This window comes from Periplaneta americana, chromosome 5, assembly GCF_040183065.1.
Source record: "Periplaneta americana isolate PAMFEO1 chromosome 5, P.americana_PAMFEO1_priV1, whole genome shotgun sequence".
NCBI lineage: Eukaryota > Metazoa > Arthropoda > Insecta > Blattodea > Blattidae > Periplaneta > Periplaneta americana.
This window is the reverse complement of record NC_091121.1, coordinates 83,251,816-83,270,888: the sequence shown is the minus strand read 5'-3', so window position 1 is coordinate 83,270,888 and position 19,073 is coordinate 83,251,816. Positions and strand designations below refer to the sequence as shown.

The following is a 19,073-nucleotide window of genomic DNA, read 5'->3' as shown; positions in this document are numbered from 1 at the left end:
TATAGGTGTCTAGTTCTGCTTGCAATGGTGTGGTGTATGGAGTTTTTGGGCTTTTGTCAACTGTTTCTACGATTACTGACAGACTTAGCGATGGCAATGCTGTGGTCTTCAGAATTTTCTTTAAAGGTAATCCTAACAGCTTTCAGGTCTCGAATAGTGTTTTCTTGAGTAAAATGACACTATCCTACACATTCTAGCATGTTGAATAAGATTTACCGTATTTTTACGTATACATGCATGAATCCATTGATTAAATGATTACAGAAAGACAGTATCCTGGAAATTGTTGATTTATTAGATTATTGCATTTGTATCTTTTGTTGTTGTTAGTTTTTTATTACCGATATAATTTCTATACACAATTCGGCATTGTTAAACTACAAAATAGAAAATTGTTTCACTATAATGAATAGAGAATGCTATTTAACAGAAATTCCGATGAAGTAAAATATTTTCAAAACTCTTGTTACAGTAAATCACAATAACAAACTACAACAGCACGTGTGTTCTTTGTTTACAATATAATTGTCAATTAAGTGATGTCTTGCGCATTAGGCTGAGAAATAGTTTGCTGTACAACTGAAATGAGTGTGTTGGTTAGATCGTTTAGAAAGATTATCTTCTTATTCCTAAGCAAGGTATGGGCTGTATTAGCCATTCCGAGCCTAAAACATATCTGTAAAATTGTTTTTTAAAGTGTTAAAATAATTTTCCTGTATTGGAGTAATTTCCTGACAAGTTGTTTATAAATTATAAATTTTGGAAAACGTATTAAATGTCTTTCACGTGTTAAATTATAAATATTACCAATAGTATCATAGTATACAACCGACAACATTTAATGATTACCGCACCATCTTGTAGCGGCATTGCAGACTAAATTGTTTTCATATTTTATCACTTGGTGTCGCGGAGATCAGTACTAATATTTTGTTTGTGGGAGAGCGAAAGATCCGGAGCATAGATGGCAGTATTTGATAAAATGATTCATAAGTTGTGAGCAGGGAATTCACGTTAGGAATGTTGTGCAATAATATGTGTTTATATTAATTAATATTACAACAATCGTAAGTCACTGTAAAATAATTAAACTATCAATAAGGATACTTTATTCAGCGAAGAAAGAAGCCAGACTAGGTATGTGAAGTTCAATGTCGTGAACAAGACTATTTAAAAGTGTAGGCCATAATCACTCACTCTGTTATACTGTCATTCGTATTATTTTTAGAGGAAAATGGTCAAGGTGAACGAAAGCAAGCATGAAGACCTACATGGCCCTCAGTCATCAATGTCAAGTGATGGATCATTCGTTGTTCTTGAGAGATCACCACCCCAGCAGCCAAGCAGTCAGTTTTTACCTCAGCCACAGCAACAATCCATGGTTTGTCCACCAGTTCCACCCCATAATAGCTATGTCGGAGATTTACCTCGCTTGGAGAGTCAGGTACGTATAAAATATTTTTTTATTGATAGTTCTGGATTCCCCAGTTCTTTATGTTGGGCACTAAAGATTAAGTAATTGTGGTAGGCTTCATCATAATTTATAACTCGCGTTAATACGAATTCTCTGATTGAGGTTCTGGCTGATGCGTACATCTATTATCAGGCAGTACATTTCACTTGACGACGTGTCAGAGGAAGAACAATTGAAGATCTAACATTCTAAATATGCTGTGCCAATAAATTTCATTTTATTCAATCTAAGGTAGGAATATTCATATGAGGATACATATTCAGTTTTATTGTCTTTGTCGTAGTTCAACTGTAAGTGCGCCAAAAGACAGTGTTGTAATTATCTCAACATGCATTTCGCAGTGTTTTTGTCATCAATATCTCAGTTGTTTTTGGCACTTAGCACATTTACAATGTTAGGTCCTCAATTGTTTGTAAACCTATGCATCTGAAACCTACTGGTATCTAGTCGGCGATATATGCAATGGAGGGGAAAGCAACTGGCCACCCTACTCCAGTATCTCCTGGCCTAGTTGCCTCATAAGTGTTGCCTTCTTGGTATCACTTATGAAGTTCAGACCTGTCTTCGGACAGTTGACTAAACAACAATAACAGTTAATACGAGTAATTCCAGTTGTCATAATATATAGCCTAGGCTACATCTGTATCTGTAGTTTGCAGTTTTAACATGTAATGGGATATTCTTTAAATACCCACAACTTATGAGTTCAGTTAAATTTTATGTATTTTTATATTGCGAGCAACAGGTATTCGTAATTCATTATAATAAGCATGGTATTGGATTATTTGATTACGGTATTTGCAGTTTTGTTAAAGAATTGATATTTTTAACTTCAGAAAAGCTACACCAAAGAAGGCACAATTTTCTTGTGCTTCACTGACTTCTCTGAGATGTAAGTATACATGATAAACACGAGTTTTTACTTTGCATCAGAAATACTGTACTTTCAACATTAAAATCATTTGATACTTAGGCTTATCTCTACATTATAATGCATTGCTGTAGTTCTCCTCCCCCTACTTGTTACAAATAGCCTAGGCTATGACAGTCGAGAGGCCCAAGATGCAATACTAGGAGAATGGACAGTTTCCCTAGTAAATCGTCCTGGACCTCTCGCTTGTTATGTTGGTAATTAGCAACAAGTGGAGGGAGGGGAGCTATAACAGTGCATTATAATAAGCAGGTGAGTATCAAACGATTTTTATATTGAAATTATTTGTAGCTGCAAACTAAAAGCATGTGCTTATTACATGTAGGCTATCTCTCACAGAAGTCAGTGAAGGATAGTGACAGTGTTATGGGTGGCACCTGTCCAACGGGCAAATTTCCTGCCCACTCTTTGGCCCACCCTGAAAGAACACCATTTAATATAGTCAGTGGTGATATTTGGCCGGTTCGCACCAGTTTGGATGAACTTCTTGAATATCACCACTGAATATAGTCAAATTTAATCAGTCATGTGCAAAATTCTAACAGTAGCCTACTGTTTAATACTTTTGAAATCCTGTTTTTATTCATGATTCAACATGTACGCATGGTTCTGCTTTAATACTGCATGCAATTAATGACAGAATAGCTTAGTAGAACTTATCACACACAACTTCTCTGACTTTAATTTAACATTGTGTCATCATGGCACAACTGTACCTATACTGAATTTCAGATAAGAAAGATATTAAGGTAAACAAAGAGGTGGAGTGTTACCATCTCCCATGCAATCGTACCAAATCATACATGTTCTCCTATTGGCTAGTTTTGTCTTATATGCTAGAAATTAGTTCGTAATTCCTTATCGAGATGTTGATCGTTTATGATAATTTAGACAGAGGTGAAATATGATAAAATCATGAACTGAGATTCGTGATATGTTCAGAATGCAGATATGAGTTATCAGAAATCTATTGTCACAAAATTAATATTAAATGTCCAAAGTAGGAGGACTTCCTTTAGGCTGTACTGTTGCATTTCATGCAAATAGAACCTGCGTCACAACCTAACATAACCTATAGGCCTACTATTTCGCATGTATTGCTGAGACTTGTCTTGCTCTTTCATAACCCTAAAAAGTTACCTCTCCTGTAGATGCCGCAGCATATAAACATTATTAATATTATACTGAACGTAAACAATGGACAGAAACACCACTTTAGAGATTAGAGTCTGTGCTGTAGTATGGTGGACTGCACATGCAGCATCATTAAGACGACTGTGTAATACAGTTTTCATACAATTATCAAATTTTTATCTCCACATCATTCTTGTGTGGGAAAATCGGATTAATCATCAACAAGGTATTATAAAAATGTGTTACCATGAAGACAGGTGTTGAATGTACTGTATAAAGTAATGGAAACAAATTTCTTAATTTTCATATTAACAGACTCTACCAAACACATGTAGAGAGTTTGCGTGCTGCAATTAGATGTCAAATCACGTTACATATCACAGCGGCGTAATATATGTTGCATCAAATGTATGTTTACCTCAATATTTTTCTTATCTGGAATTCAGTACAGTCCTCTCATAATATCATGTCTCATGTAGTTTTAAATTTAGCTGCTGTGAGTTGTTTCGTATGCAGTAACTTCGGTCTTCGCGTTGGTCTTCGCTATGACTGACTACTGGAGATTAATTACTATCAAAATAGCCTATATAGATTAGGCATATATCAGTGTATTTTAGCTGTTGAAGTATACACCAAACTGGCATAGTTTGAAAATAATGCTTGCTCAGGATCACATTATGAAACAATGATCAGCCTAATGCACTTTCAAGACATCTTTTATCAACTACGCAATGCTGCCATCTAGCGACTGTAAAAGAAGTCACGTTATAACCTTGATGGAATTGCATGGAGTAATAGCTTGCAGCATTACTTCCATGTAACGGTCCTTAGCAAAAACAATGCACCATGTGGATGATACAATACTTATCTGAGTGTCGTGTTGATGTCTCAAGTTTCTTTCCACCCAAAAATTCCGTATTCCCATCCTTTCCCGTTTGTTTCTCTTATGTTCATATTAGACATATCAGCAACTATGGTATCGCTGAAGTAAATACTTAAGTTATATGAATTACTGTTAAAGTGATACATAGCATTTCAATTCATGTGCCATGATAATTGGGAGTCTTAAAATAAATCTAGATTACGTACCTGACTTTATTTGTAGGACAAATCTTAAGGGCTACACAGAAACTATCTATTCATCTATTCTAATGGATTTGTTTAAACAAATTATTAAACAAATCCATGCAATCTAGACATTGCTAGCCGTAGGCCTAAGTACTTTAGAACTATGTTTGAGATACCGATTCTTTATGCACAAAATACCTACGCCTATTTAAAATAAATAATTTACTGAAAATAATAAAACAGAAAACGTTGGTAAAACATTTAACACTATATAGCCTAGATATCACTCGAAAGTATGTACCAGTATAAAGTTAAATTTCTTTAAAACTTCATAACAAATAAGTTGTACATTTGGAAATAAAATTCTTGTATATTCTCTGGTTATGCAGATATTTTAGTGCTCATCTTACTCAAAATGTCATGTTTCTACTTCAGGTGTCGCAAAATTCGAGTATTATGGTAGGATCTATACCAGCAGACTTGAGTCCAGAAGAAATTCAAAGAAAACTGCATGAAGTCCTGCAAGAGAATTTGGAGCTGAAAGGTAAAATTATAGAATTCTTTCTATTACAATGGATCCTCGTCATACTATGCCTTGGTATAGGTAGCCTACTGCTAAAGTGACCAGATTTTCAAGTTCCAAAATCGGGATACCTTGCAAAGCATGATAGTAAATAAATTGTGAACTTTTTATACAAATTTACGTGAGAAAACAGAGTCGCGATAAAAACAACACATTGCAATACATGGATAAAATAGCATAAACCCACAAAAATTACATATTATACATATTAAAATCGACTGCATGAAGGGAGTCAGTTCATCTGCTGTGTACTTGAGATTTTTATCATAAATTTCGTCTGGTCTGGTTGCTTTCTTGTCTTTCGCCTTGAGGTAGTCTGCTCTTTCCACTATGCTTTTATAAACTCTTTGTCATATGACTCTGCCTTTTTGATTTGGCATGCGTTAATTAGGTTACCTCTGTAGAGGGGAAGAGAGAAGCATTTTTCCCAGGCATAGTGCAACCTTTAATTGATCTTAGGAATCTCATTACAGTAGCTCGCAATTTTTTATATTACTACATTTAAGATTCCATATGATTTTCAGAGGAGCTTTTAAGAACATAAATATGAATTGCTTTTCTGTTAGAAACCCTCCAGCAAAACAACCTGGCTATGAAACAACAGTTCAACACGCTCGTCATGTGGCAAGAAGAGCTTCGCAAGGTGCACGCAAACCACAAGGCGAAGTTTACAGAGACCAAGGAGCTGGTTTTCAAGGTAAAGATCAATTTGAACAATTAACAGCAATGTGAAAAACGTTTTTTGTTTGTCTTCTTCCAGACTGTTTATGTTTGTGCATGTCTATCATTATCATGCAGAATATGTAATCATTAATGCTACAAAAAATATTTAGAGATTTTCATAAAAATATATTATGTTTTCAGCATTCCTTATAATCCAAGAAGTTATTTTGAGCATGTCATCTCTCCGCCCATCTGTATACATCTATTTCTCCTAAATTGTTGAACAGTTTTTGTTTGTATTCCGTATTTTTGAGTGAATTTACATATAATAATGCATATGAAATGTTATTTGTAGTAAAGAATTACTGTAGAGTATTCGACCAATTAATGGATTCTGCCTGTTTCGAATTTTAAACTGTAGTCACATGACATTGTAATGGCAGGAGAAGAGCCATACGATGCTTAAAAATTATGACAATGAAAATAATTTGAATGGGGATCATTTTGAACTCCTTCTGTGAACTGATATCGACATGTGACAGTATTAGAATATTGTTAAATTGTTTTTAATGGTTTGTCATTCTTTAAATTCTATGCCTTGTATTAATATTACAGTTTAATCCATCAGTATGTTTTTTTTTTAACTTATAAAACATATATTCGTGTTTCGTGCATTTTGAGGCCTGAAGAACCCAAAAATGAAAAAAAATAAGTACATTCTGCCATTAGAAAAACTCTTTGCTGGGTAACTTTCAGTGGTGGATCCCGGACTCATTTCACTGGCATTATCACCTTCATCTCATTCAGATGCTAAATAACATAAGATGTTGATAAAGCGTCGTAAAATAACCTACTAAAAAAACTCTTGGCACCCTTTTATAAATAGAAAAGATAGTTTCTGAAAACATTCAAATTATTGTACACCTTCTGTAACTTTTGTATATAGAATTTCTTTGTGAAATTGAGCATATGCAAGCTACAAGCAGTAGTCCATACTTTTTACTGACACCTATATACAGTTTTACTAACAAAAATGGCTTAGAAAACAGTTTCTGAAAATGTTCAAATTAATTTTTATACATAGAGTTTCTTCATGAGATTGAACATATGAAAGCTACAAGCAATAGTCCATACTTTTTGCTCACACATATATACAGTTTTACTAGCAAAAATGGCTACAACACGTAGAAAGAATGACTCAAATCACATGCCAAAATTATTACGGTAGTGTCAACCAGTAGGAAAGAGGGACATAGACCGACCATGACAATGATGTAGAGATCAGGCACACCTTCAAGAGTTGAAAGAACAGGTCACAAAGACCTAATGGATACATGTGCATGATGATTATGATGATAACATAGCCACCACGGTGGCTAGAACACTGGACATAATAATCTTCTGAACCCAGATTCGATCCCCAGCATGCCCTTGATTTATAACTCGAGTTGGACAAGCCTATGGTTTAGTTAACACTGAGGTTTTCTCCAGGAGCTCTTGTTCCCCTGGGATATCTCAAGAAACCTCCCATCATCATTCTCTTCCCATTGTGGGTGTAGCATAGACCAGCCTTCTATGGGACACTCTGGGCAATGACTGTCGGTAAATTGATCTACACAGCTGGCTTCATATGGGTGAATGACGAACGATCTAGTACCTGCCATTAGATTAAAAATAAAATATTTATGTTAAGCAATATTTATGGTAACTGTTGCGAGAATAGTGTGAAGTGACATTTTAATCCTGCTTCTCAAGCATTTTCATTGTTGTTAGATGTATGAAATTTTAAATCTTTATCTAGTATGATAGTAAAATATTGGGGCTGGGAGAAATATTTGGCAACTGACTGCTAGAAGTTAAAACTGAGATACCTCTAATGATATTTCACTGGCTAAATGTTACAAGGGTGTATGTAGTACAGGGCTGCCATAAGAGCTGCGGAGCTGCAGCACTTCCTGCTTTGACAGGATAATAAAAATAATATTTATTTTAATTTGTAGAATTGGTAAATTACTTTATATTTCATCTGGCCAGGAATATGTACTATTGTCTTATGCATAATCTTTTTGCGCGTTGACTGTATTGGAATTGACACTGCATTCAAAGTCGTCCTGGGATCTGCAGGGTGGGACAGCTCATAGAGAGTGTGTCTTGCATGGTCAGGGGGTAGAGGGTGAAGGGAAGCAGAGGGAAACTGTCGCTGTTTAAAACCCATATTTCACTGCAGTTGGCTTGCAGAGCCAGGCCACAAGGGAAGATCTTTCCTCCACTCCCACACCGCTATTGTAATGCTACATCAAATGGATTCTCTATTCCCTTGAAACTTAGTGACAAAATTTTTATTTTCTCTTCACATACTTACTGTTGTAGGATCTTATCGAGTTAATATAACGAAATTAATATTCTCTTTTGCCTTATTATTATGTATATACGCAGCCTCCAGCAGAACCTAATATTTGTCTTAACTCAGAATGATTTTACGAGTAGAATCCTTTTAATATAGCACGTAAAATACGAAAGAGACTTCTTTTCCACTTTTAGAACATTGTTGACCATCAGTATATCTGAGTTGCTTTGGTGTGACGTCTTAGTACCATAACTTAACCAGTGCAAATGTGCAAGCATGAGTGTGTGTGTGAATTACAGAATATTAATTTTATTTTTCTCAACTTTCCCTTGTGGAGAAGATTGATGTAATGAAGTGAAATTAAATGGTCGTCCGTTACCCGACTTAAATCTTACTCAAGCTTCATCCAGCCGAAATAGTGCATAATGTAAGGAAATATAACAATGAAATTTACGCTAAGCATTTGTGGTTATGTGGATGTGAACAAAAAAAATTCTGTATTTTGTTTTCCTTGCCTCCTCTTTGGTGGTGATGCTGCATAGACTAGGAGTGGTGTGACAGATTTAGGACATTTGCTCCTAAAAATTAAAAATCACGAATCTTCGCTGTCTCGCCTGAGAAATGTTGTTTCATTGGCAATGTTAGGCAAAACTAATATTGCTGCGCAACTAAGTGAAGCGGACAGAACAAACATTCTCAAACATAATCAAGAAATGAGAAAAAATCGTGAAATATTAAAAAAATATTGATTTTTTGGCCAATATGAACTTCCCCTTAGGGGACATGATAAAAAAACGATTCGAAGAACCCTGGTGTAGTTCGTGGGTTGCTACAGTTCGTGAGTAATCTAAACGAGCTTCTCAAAAATCATTTGGAACATGCCACTGTTTAAAGGTAGTTCTAAAACAATTCAGAATGAACTGGTAGATTGCATGTTGAGTGTCTGCCGATCTGAAATTCAGACTGAAATCGATGGTATTAGTTTTTTTTAGCGATTATGGCAAATGATGCCACAGACATCTCCCAACTAAGTCAGGAAGTTTTGATTTTTCGATATGTAGTGCATTTATTTTTGTTCTATACTTATTAGTAATGATATCAAGAAGTGAAATTTGTATGTACCAAAATCTACTGCAGCTCCCCCAATCCACAAATTCACGAGCCGCCACTGATGTAGTAATATTTCTGATATAGACATAGAACCTTGTAATATTGAGCCAGCGATTTGTCAAATATTTGTTTGTCAAAATCAGGCTTTTGGATATTCCACCATGGCCTGAAACTTGATATTTCCAGTGTTTTGGATCTATTACATACATCATCAGGGCAGATAGGCAAGACCGGAGAGGTCATTTACTCTTGTGTTCATTATGTCTGGAGACTCCAAACAACAGAGTAGTAATGATAACCTAAAGCAAGGCTAATCCAGACGAATGGCATAATGAGCTGTATGTGGTTTCGAATTTTGGAAATGTCAAGTTCCAGGACACAGTGGAATATCCAAAAGCTTAATTCTGACTCCAGTTACCCCAAAAACCTAAAAAAAAAAACATATTTATTGTTTGTGTTTAGTTACGAGCCGAAAATACTGAGCTTCGAAGAATTATAGAAGAGACCAAGAATGAGGGATCATCTCCACCAAGTTCTTCAGAGACAGAGGTAAAACTTATATTCTATTTCATATGTTACTTCACCCCTAGGAAACATGACTTCAATATATATAAAATTAAAAGAAATAGCGGTGTTGATGTGGATTAGGGTCAGAGTGGTGGTGATAAATAAGAGTAAAAGCAAGAATAACACTCCCATTGGCAATATAGTAGAGCATCGATTATCTGAATACCGATCAACTGAAACATCAGTTAACCGAAAGTGTTCCAGTCTGCAAATTTGAATTTGCACATGAGCACCATGTAGAGGTTTCACTAGTGCTATTTGTGAGATTTAACGGCAGAAAAACGAGTCTCAGCTCTGAAGCAAAAAAAGAAAAGTTTGGACTTTTTCCTAAACTGTAGGTCTACTTTAATGGCCGTTTTGAACTTGTCAGACTAGGCTAGTCAGTTTTTCTGTGTTATTTGTAAGACTGTATGTACAGTTTCGTGTTTAAAATCGGTGTTTCTTTGTTTCATATTGCTCTTATGACACCGGTACAATTTTTTTTTGTAAATAATCAGTTATCCAAACAACCCCCATACCCTATTGTTTCGGATAATCGATGTTTTACTGTAATACTAATAATAATGATTGATGACAAGAACAGTAACAATAACATTGTTATTATTGTCATATTATTATTGGTGATGATGTTATTGTTTGTTTAATGTTGAATGTTAAAAAAAATGTGAAAACAATGTGAACTATGCAAATATGTAAATTATTAAAACCACAAGGAAGATGTTAAGATCTACTAAGCAAAATCCTTCCCCCTCCCCCTCATACGACACCATGTCAGTGTGTATAAATAATAATACATGTGTCTTATGAAGGTAGTACTGAGTTGATATTTCACAAATGTTAATGATTCACAGCTGAAGATGGAAAATGTGGCTCTGAAGGGTAGGATTGCTGAGCTGCAGCAGAAGCTAGCCACTCCTGTCCCGAGGCGGGAACAGATGCCTGGAGGACCTCCCAGCAAGAAGGAGCAGGAACTGAGTGCTCTGGTGGAACAGCTGAATCGGCAGCTGGAGACAGCTGAGCGAGCACGACGTCAGCTGACAGTCGATGTGGAACGGGTCACAGCACAGAGGAAACGGTTGGAGCAGGACCTAGTGACTCATAAGACAGAGTTGGAAGATCAGAAGACCCAGCTGCATAAGGCACACGATGAACGAGAGGAGCTGGAGCACAAAATCACTCGCCTCATGGAACAGGTAACAGATACAGTTCTTCTCTAGCTCATAGTGCAAAAAACTACATCAGTGTATCCCTAGTGAATACAGGTGAAATTTGCTACTTTTTTTTTTCCTGAAAACTTTACAAGACTAACTGAACTTGTTTTGGAATTGATCTGTTTTTTTTTTTTTTACACACTTGCATACATACGTGCATGCATGTGTGTCGACATTTATTTCGTAACATTATTATGCTCCCAAGTTAAATTTGCGTCCCGTGAATGCAAGAGACAAGTGCTAGTAGCTCTAATTATTTTAATTGTTAGTATACAACATACTGTTTCGTCTGTTAGTGAGGTCATGTTACAAGAGATAATGTAATGAGTGAGGTAATATACCAGGTGTTTCAAAATGAATATCGGGGTTTTAAGGCTTTGTAGTATTTAGTATATTTAACGTACAATTATAAATAATACACCAAATGAAAGAGCAACTCAAACAGTTTTGCTACAAGTGGTCAATGTGAGCACCATTCGTTACACGGCACACATCAAGTCTATAAGCGAGTTCTTCCCAAGCCTTGATCAGTGTGTCTGGAGTAATTGTTGCAACAACTGCTTCAATCCTCTGTCTTAAGTCTGGTAGGTCAGCTGGTAGCGGAGGTACATACACACGATCCTTTATGAATCCCCAAAGGTAAAAATCACATGGCGTAAGATCTGGTGAACATGGAGGCCATGCAAAACAACCTCTGTCATTTGGCCCCTTTTGGCCAATCCAGCGGTCGGGTACAACGTCGTTAAACCAATCACATACTTCCATATGCGTCTCCTTAAAATTCTCCACACAGACATCATTGGAATTGCTAATTCACGACTAGCCTTCCGAACAGATTTCTTGGGGCTGTGCGTGTAAGACTCTCTCACTCGTTCAACGCGTTTTCTAACGGCAGACAGAGGAAACAGTGCATGCGTGTGCAAAAGTGTTTGAGTTGCTCTTTCATTTGGTGTATTATTTATAATTGTACGTTAAATGTAATAAATGTAATAAATGCTACAAAGCCTTAAAACCCCGATATTCATTTTGAAACACCATGTATATAATAATGTGTGTAAGAAATATGGTGCATAATATTAACACTTTCACAGTATTTATACAGGTACAATATTTTAAGCACTTCCTATACACGTGTATTCACCACTGTCTCATACAACTCGCGAAACACCATTTTATCATCTCAGTATTTACTCATAGGTCACAAAGGCCAGAGAGAGAGAGAGAGGGGATGATGATTCACATTCTTCCCAGACACAGATTTAACTTGGGCGCATAGTACATGTAATGAGAAAGTGAAAAATTTTGTCTTCAAGCTCATCCTATACTACACCACATCTTCATCCTTTTCACAGCCTTGTAGCAGATTTTTGGGTCAGATTATCTGTAGTAGAAGACATTGTAACTTATGTGTCATCAATAGAAGACATTAATTATAACTTACGAGTACATGTTTAAGTAAAGGAGGAATGTTTTATTGTAACTACAGCATCGCCAAGAGCTTCATGAATATGCAGTGATTGAAAACGAGCGACAACAGGCAGGAGGAATTTCACAGTCGAGTGCACGGGAGATCCAGAGACTAGTGTCCCAGCTAGATGAGCAGCGAGCACTGGTCAACACCCTTACACACCAGCTAAAAGATGAGAGAGCAAAGGTAAGCAGGTTAGATAAACTCAAAATTAATAATTGTTTTACTTTTTTTTGTTTATTTTCATTAAAATTTACTGTTTGAAATAGCTTTACCTTTTATTCTCACTGGGATGAAACAAACAAAAAAAGGAAGATTATTTTAAAAAAAGGATTCATATACACATTGTCATTCGTATGTTGTATTCAGATAACATAATGATTTGGAGTGATAACAAAGGAGAATTAGAATCAAGATTAGGAAAATGAAATAAAGTGATGCCTGAGTGTAGATTAAAAGATAAATGAAAATATAACAATAGTAGAAAATGAGACAAAATGGAAAACCAATGGGACAGTTGGGACAGAGTACAGAAATGAGACTGTTCCAGCGAAAATGGGCTGTATTGTCACCCTGTTTATATACGAAGTGGATGCATTCATGTACATTTTATTAAGTGAAACAGAAAAGTGAATGCCTCATGAGGAATTGTTTGATTCCACAACATATTTGACGTTATAGAAGTGGTGTCATATAAACTGAAATTTGATCTCTCACATGGAAATCATAAATTATGAATAATTTTTATGAGTGTCAGTGTATTCTGCACACCTTTGTTTCATAGTTTGTGTGGTGTTTTAGTTTGGAAATGTCTTTTGTCTTCCCGCTTCTCTCTCTCTTTTTGTCTCTGAGTCGTATGACTACATTTTGAAATTCAGATTAGGTGAACATATATATTTTCCGAATGCACTTGAATATGTGTGGCCTTTTTTTCTTGTAGGTGGCAGCAATGTCAGCTGGAAGGGCTGCACCAGTCACAGTGAATGAGCATGCTAATCTCGCAAGTGACTTGAAGGGCTGTGAGGAAACTCTGGGACAAATCACCAACTGTCTGGACAGAGAGTCTGAGAGGTTAGTGAAATTACATTTAGACATGTTCATCACTACAATTTTTTTGCACAATTACTAGTTTTTTTCTTTTTGTATGTACATTCTCTCTCCTCCTGTAGCATAAAATTTGTCTAAGTCCACTTTGTGCAACACCTGGTTCACACGACTAGGGAAAGGATGTTTATTTTCCACCTAATTTACTTCTTGAATAGATCTTCGTTATATATTCATAACACTTGACCTATAAACAGATAAAAAAAGCAACAAACAAAACAAAGGAAAAACAATGGAGTCATGCATAAGAAATTCCTTCACGTGTAAACCTAAGCTCTTACGGAATCAACCAAAGTCTTCTGAAGGGGATTTAGTGTATGGCAGCCGGTCATTTTTTGTCTAAGTGTTTGATCTATTCTTTGTAAAGTTGGGTGAAGTGTTGATGCCTGGTTATAGAAATTTTAGTTAGTTAGGCATAGAAATGTCACAGAACAATCACAACAGAATTATGCAGAAAAATGCATAGATAGGGAAAATCCACACTAGTTCTCAGGAATTCCTTCAATACCAACCAGAAAGATTCTCAAAGTGTGCAAAGTCAGCTGTTGGAACTGAACTAACAGAAAGAACAGTGACACATATTTTCTTAGCCATACGTTGATTGTAAAAATTGATTTTATACTGTGGATACCATTATGTAATAAAGGCTCATTACAACACATACTTACTTACTTACAAATGGCTTTTAAGGAACCCGAAGGTTCATTGCCGCCCTCACATAAGCCTGCCCTCGGTCCCTATCCTGTGCAAGATTAATCCACTCTCTACCATCACATCCCACCTCCCTTAAATCCATTTTAATATTATCCCCCCACCTACGTCTCGGCCTCCCCAAAGGTCTTTTTCCCTCTGGCCTCCCAACTAACACTATATGCATTTCTGGATTCGCCCATACGTGCTACATGCCCTGCCCATCTCAAGCTTCTGGATTTAGTGTTCCTAATTATGTCAGGTGAAGAATACAATGCGTGCACCTCTGCATTGTGTAACTTTCTCCATTCTCCTGTAACTTCATCCCTCTTAGCCCCAAATATTTTCCTAAGCACCTTATTCTCAAACACCCTTAATCTCTCTTCCTCTCTCAAAGTGAGAGTCGAAGTTTCACAACCATACAGAACAACCGGTAATATAACTGTTTTATAAATTCTAACTTTCAGATTTTTTTGACAGCAGGCTAGATGACAAAAGCTTCTCAGCCGAATAATAACATGCATTTCCCATATTTATTCTGATTTTAATTTCCTCCCAAGTGTCATTTATATTTGTTACTATTGCTCCAATTTATTTGAATTTTTCCACCTCTTTGAAGAATAAATCTCCAATTTTTATATTTTCATTTCGTACAATATTCTGGTCACGAGACATAATCATATACTTTGTCTTTTCGGGATTTACTTCCAAACCTATCTCCTTACTTGCTTCAAGTAAAATTTTCGTGTTTTCCCTAATCGTTTGTGGATTTTCTCCTAACATATTCACGTCATCCACATAGACAAGAAGCTGATGTAACCCGTTCAATTCCAAACCCTGTCTGTTATCTTGATCTTTCCTAATGGCATATTCTAGAGCGAAGTTAAAAAGTAAAGGTGATAGTGCATCTCCTTGCTTTAGCCCACAGTGACGACTTGGAAATGCATCAGATAGAAACTGGCCTATATGAACTCTGCTGTGCATTTCACAGAGACACATTTTAATTAATTGAACTAGTTTCTTGGGAATACCAAATTCAATAAGAATATCATATAATACTTCTCTCCTAACCGAGTCATATGCCTTTTTGAAATCTATGAATAACTGATGTACTGTACCCTTATACTCCCATTTTTTCTCCAATATCTGTCGAATACAAAAAATCTGGCCAATAGTCGATCTATTACGCCTAAAACCACACTGATGATCTCCAATAATTTCATCTACGTACAGAGTTAATCTTCTCAGAAGAATATTTTACAAAATTTTGTACGACGTCAACAAAAGTGATATTCCTCGAAATTTACCACAGTCTTGTCCCCTGCAATTTATTTTCTTGTGCTAACCAAAATGGGAGATATCTAGCTTGACAGTTAACAGGTTTCATTATAGAAATTAAGAATGGAAGTATTATTTCCTGGACCTTTAAAAAACTCGCTACCAGAAGCTATCTGGGACATTTAAATAGAGCTAAATTCAAAGTGTTAAACTTTGTATATATTTTTTTTACGAACATCCGTTTATTTTTATACAGGTTTAGTAGTTTGGACAGCTGGCTCCAGGTGGCAGCTGACAGCATGAATCAGATTAAGGGGAAGCAGTCTGTTGATGTGAAGGCTGTGGAGACACTGAAGGCTGAGATTCAGCAGCTACGAAACTTACTGGTTCATGAGAAAGCCCTCAGCCAGGAGAAAAAGTAAATACCACCACATTATGAAGTGTGAAATGTGTCTGTTGCATTATGCATTGGGTTATTCGCAAATATAGGAGGTTGAATTTTGCCCATTTGATGAATAGTCTATTTGTTGTATTGTTTGGTCTTAAAATGATCGTTTCATGATAATGGAGGAATTATATTTTGTCAGAAGGATACAGATAAAACATACTTTACAGTTACATGTTTAGAATTTGTCTTGTGAGCCACAGCAGGATGGAGTTACTATCTATATTTTTCTTGTTAACAGACGAAATCTGGAGGAAGCCGAGAGTAAGTTCCATAAACTTAACATAGAATACCAAAGACTATTGAATGAACTGCAGTCCTTTCAGAAAGAGCAAAAAAGCTTGGAACTCCAAAACAATACTTACCTGGAGGTGCAGGCAAAAGGCTTCAAAGAGAGAATTGACAGTATGACAGCACAACTGCTTACCAAAGAAGAAGCCCTCACACAGAAGAATCAAGAGGTGACACAGATGAGGGATAAGTTGAAGAAGTTAGAGTTGGAGAACGAAGCCATTACCATCCTCAAAGCACAGGTAAGGAAGAACAGTCGTGTGCTCTGCTCCATATGAAAATGGAAATCTACAACATACGTTACAAGCACACAATGTATGTTATAGCATGACTATGCAAGTCAAAATTGTGATGAACGTTACAATGCACGTTAAATTGAATGGACATTAGCTATGTATCTCGTTTCATATAGTGTCTAGTTAAGTTATAACACGCGTTGCAATATACATTATAATGTCTGTAAAATCAACTCTCATGTGTCCCAGGCCTTAGCACAGGATGAGATATGTTGAAAACCATTATTGTAGGCCTTCTGCATTACAGCAAGAAACCATCTGGTATGTAATCTTTAATGTGATTCGTTAAGCCTAAAAAAATACTGTTTTTTTATCACCAATTCGGGGCAGGGAATACTACCAAAAGGGGTTGTGATTAAGCTTCTGAAACTTATTAAGTAATGCCGTTTAATTAATCCAGCCCTTTTAATGTGAAAGAAGTAGGAACAGAAAATGTGGGTTGAAGTTCTCAGTTACAATATAATTCGCCTGTAGTTTTATGCTGTCCATATTTTCTAATATAATTTCAGTTAAGTCAGTGAATGTTGTTAAAAAAATCATTTCAAAATAGTACACTTAGTCCACACCTGTGGAGTAATGGTTAGCGCGTCTGGCCGCGAAACCAGGTGGCCTGGGTTTGATTCCCGGTCGGGGCAAGTTAGCTGGTTGAGGTTTTTTCGGGGGTTTTCCCTCAACCCAATATGAGCAAATGCTGGGTAACTTTCGGTGCTGGACCCCGGACTCATTTCACCAGCATCACCTTCATCTCATTCAGATGCTAAAGAACCTAAGATGTTGATGAAGCGTAAAATAACCTACTAAAAAAAAGGTACACTTACAGCGGGTTTCATCAACTACTATTAAATATGTTATAACAAATGTTTTACTAACAAATATATAATTTTTAATGGTTGTTTAAGTATTACACATTTCATCAACCAATGTTGGGTTTTGTACTAACTTCGAAAGTATAAGATTGTTATTTCCAAAATGCAGTAATGGCTATAATTTTATGTTGAAGGGAATTTTTTCATGGTAATGTTGACTGATTGCAGGTTGAAGTGTATCAGTCAGATTTCAATGCTGAGAGAGAGGCTCGTGAGAACCTGGCGGGAGAGAAAGAGAGACTGGCAGAAGATTTGCGACACCTGCAGCGCCGCAACCAGCAGCTCCTTGATGAGCTGGAGGCCTATCAGCAGAGACAGTTTGAGGAAATTCAGCGGCAGGTTCCAGCTACTACTGTTGCCAGTGCTCCTTCAGCAGCAGTGTACGTATTGACAAATTGCATCACCTGTAGGTATTCATAAAGGACTAAAATACTCCTTGTAATGCCACCGAAAGGTCCCACTGCATCCAGCTATGTCCGGAAAGCTTGTACTAAATTGTTGGAGTATGATTTTAAATTCCATTTTGCATTTAAAAGCTCGTTCCTACACTTTGGAAAGTAATTATGTTTGATACAAGAATAAAGATTATAATTTTTACGGATGGAGAAGATGTCTCTGAAATGCAGTGAATATAAAAATTATCGAGGTACACAATGCTCTATAGTGTCGAACTTTGAAGTATAGGCTATACGATATATATACATATATATATATATATATCACCATGTGATGTGGTGGGGAGATGCAAGTTTGTGTTAGTTTACTGATTTTACTTGAGTTATACACACACCACGCACACCCCCTCCCCACACAGACACACACGCACACATTCTCTCTCTCTCTCTCTCTCTCTCACTCACCATATGATGTGGCGGGGAATGCAAGTTTGTGTTAGTTTACTGATTTTACTTTCTGGATGTTGAGATTGATAATGTGAAGGCTTTTGATGAATTTTGCAATCTGATAAAGTATGTTAAGAATGAAAAGAGTAGAGGTACAGCTGTCAAAAAAAAAAGTGGCCGCACTCGTGAACAGCGAATATTTTCAAAGTCCACTTCGGGTCGCGGCGATGTTACACGATGCATGTGCTTGTACAAGCAGTTCCGGAACTATGAAAGTGTTCCATATCTACGCCTCGTGGACCAGTGGTAGAGTGCTTGTTTAATGATTCAAAGGTCGTGGGTTCGGGCCTTCTTCAAGTTTTCATTTTATTTTTTAATCTTTCTTTAGCGATGTAAATGATATACAAATTATCATTTATATCCAGTTATCATTCTTTATGGATATCACGTTATTTATATTTTGTTATCGTTCTTTAGAGATATGAACAAAATTCAGGTCATCATTTGTATTCTGTTATTGTATTATAACGATATGAATAATAATTATTATTGTATATCCAATGGGGGTTAGCCGTATTTTACATATGTATGTTAGAGCTATAGTTTTATACACAAAAAAGATAAGCATAAAGAGAAATGGAAAAGAAAATTAAATTAGCTTACGCGATGTAAACAAAACATAAACAATCCGTAAATTAGGCATTG

The 19,073-nt window shown here is 36.2% G+C and overlaps 1 protein-coding gene across 2 annotated transcripts in view; it reads left to right on the top strand.

Moving 5' to 3' along the window:
• The first annotated feature begins 945 nt into the window (after nt 1–945).
• The window catches only part of LOC138699927 (optineurin-like), a 35,373-nt gene continuing 17,245 nt past the window's right edge, over nt 946–19,073 (top strand). The window contains exons 1-11 of one of the 2 annotated variants that reach the window (XM_069826127.1): nt 946–1,137; nt 1,229–1,444; nt 5,043–5,151; nt 5,757–5,887; nt 9,773–9,859; nt 10,729–11,070; nt 12,575–12,742; nt 13,497–13,627; nt 15,885–16,046; nt 16,315–16,606; nt 17,695–17,906. In XM_069826127.1, the coding sequence (XP_069682228.1) occupies nt 1,235–1,444; nt 5,043–5,151; nt 5,757–5,887; nt 9,773–9,859; nt 10,729–11,070; nt 12,575–12,742; nt 13,497–13,627; nt 15,885–16,046; nt 16,315–16,606; nt 17,695–17,906 (1,844 nt within the window). In that variant the 5' untranslated portion in view covers nt 946–1,137; nt 1,229–1,234. The remainder of the gene's footprint in view (nt 1,138–1,228; nt 1,445–5,042; nt 5,152–5,756; nt 5,888–9,772; nt 9,860–10,728; nt 11,071–12,574; nt 12,743–13,496; nt 13,628–15,884; nt 16,047–16,314; nt 16,607–17,694; nt 17,907–19,073) is intronic. The other variant, XM_069826126.1, reaches the window with a different exon arrangement.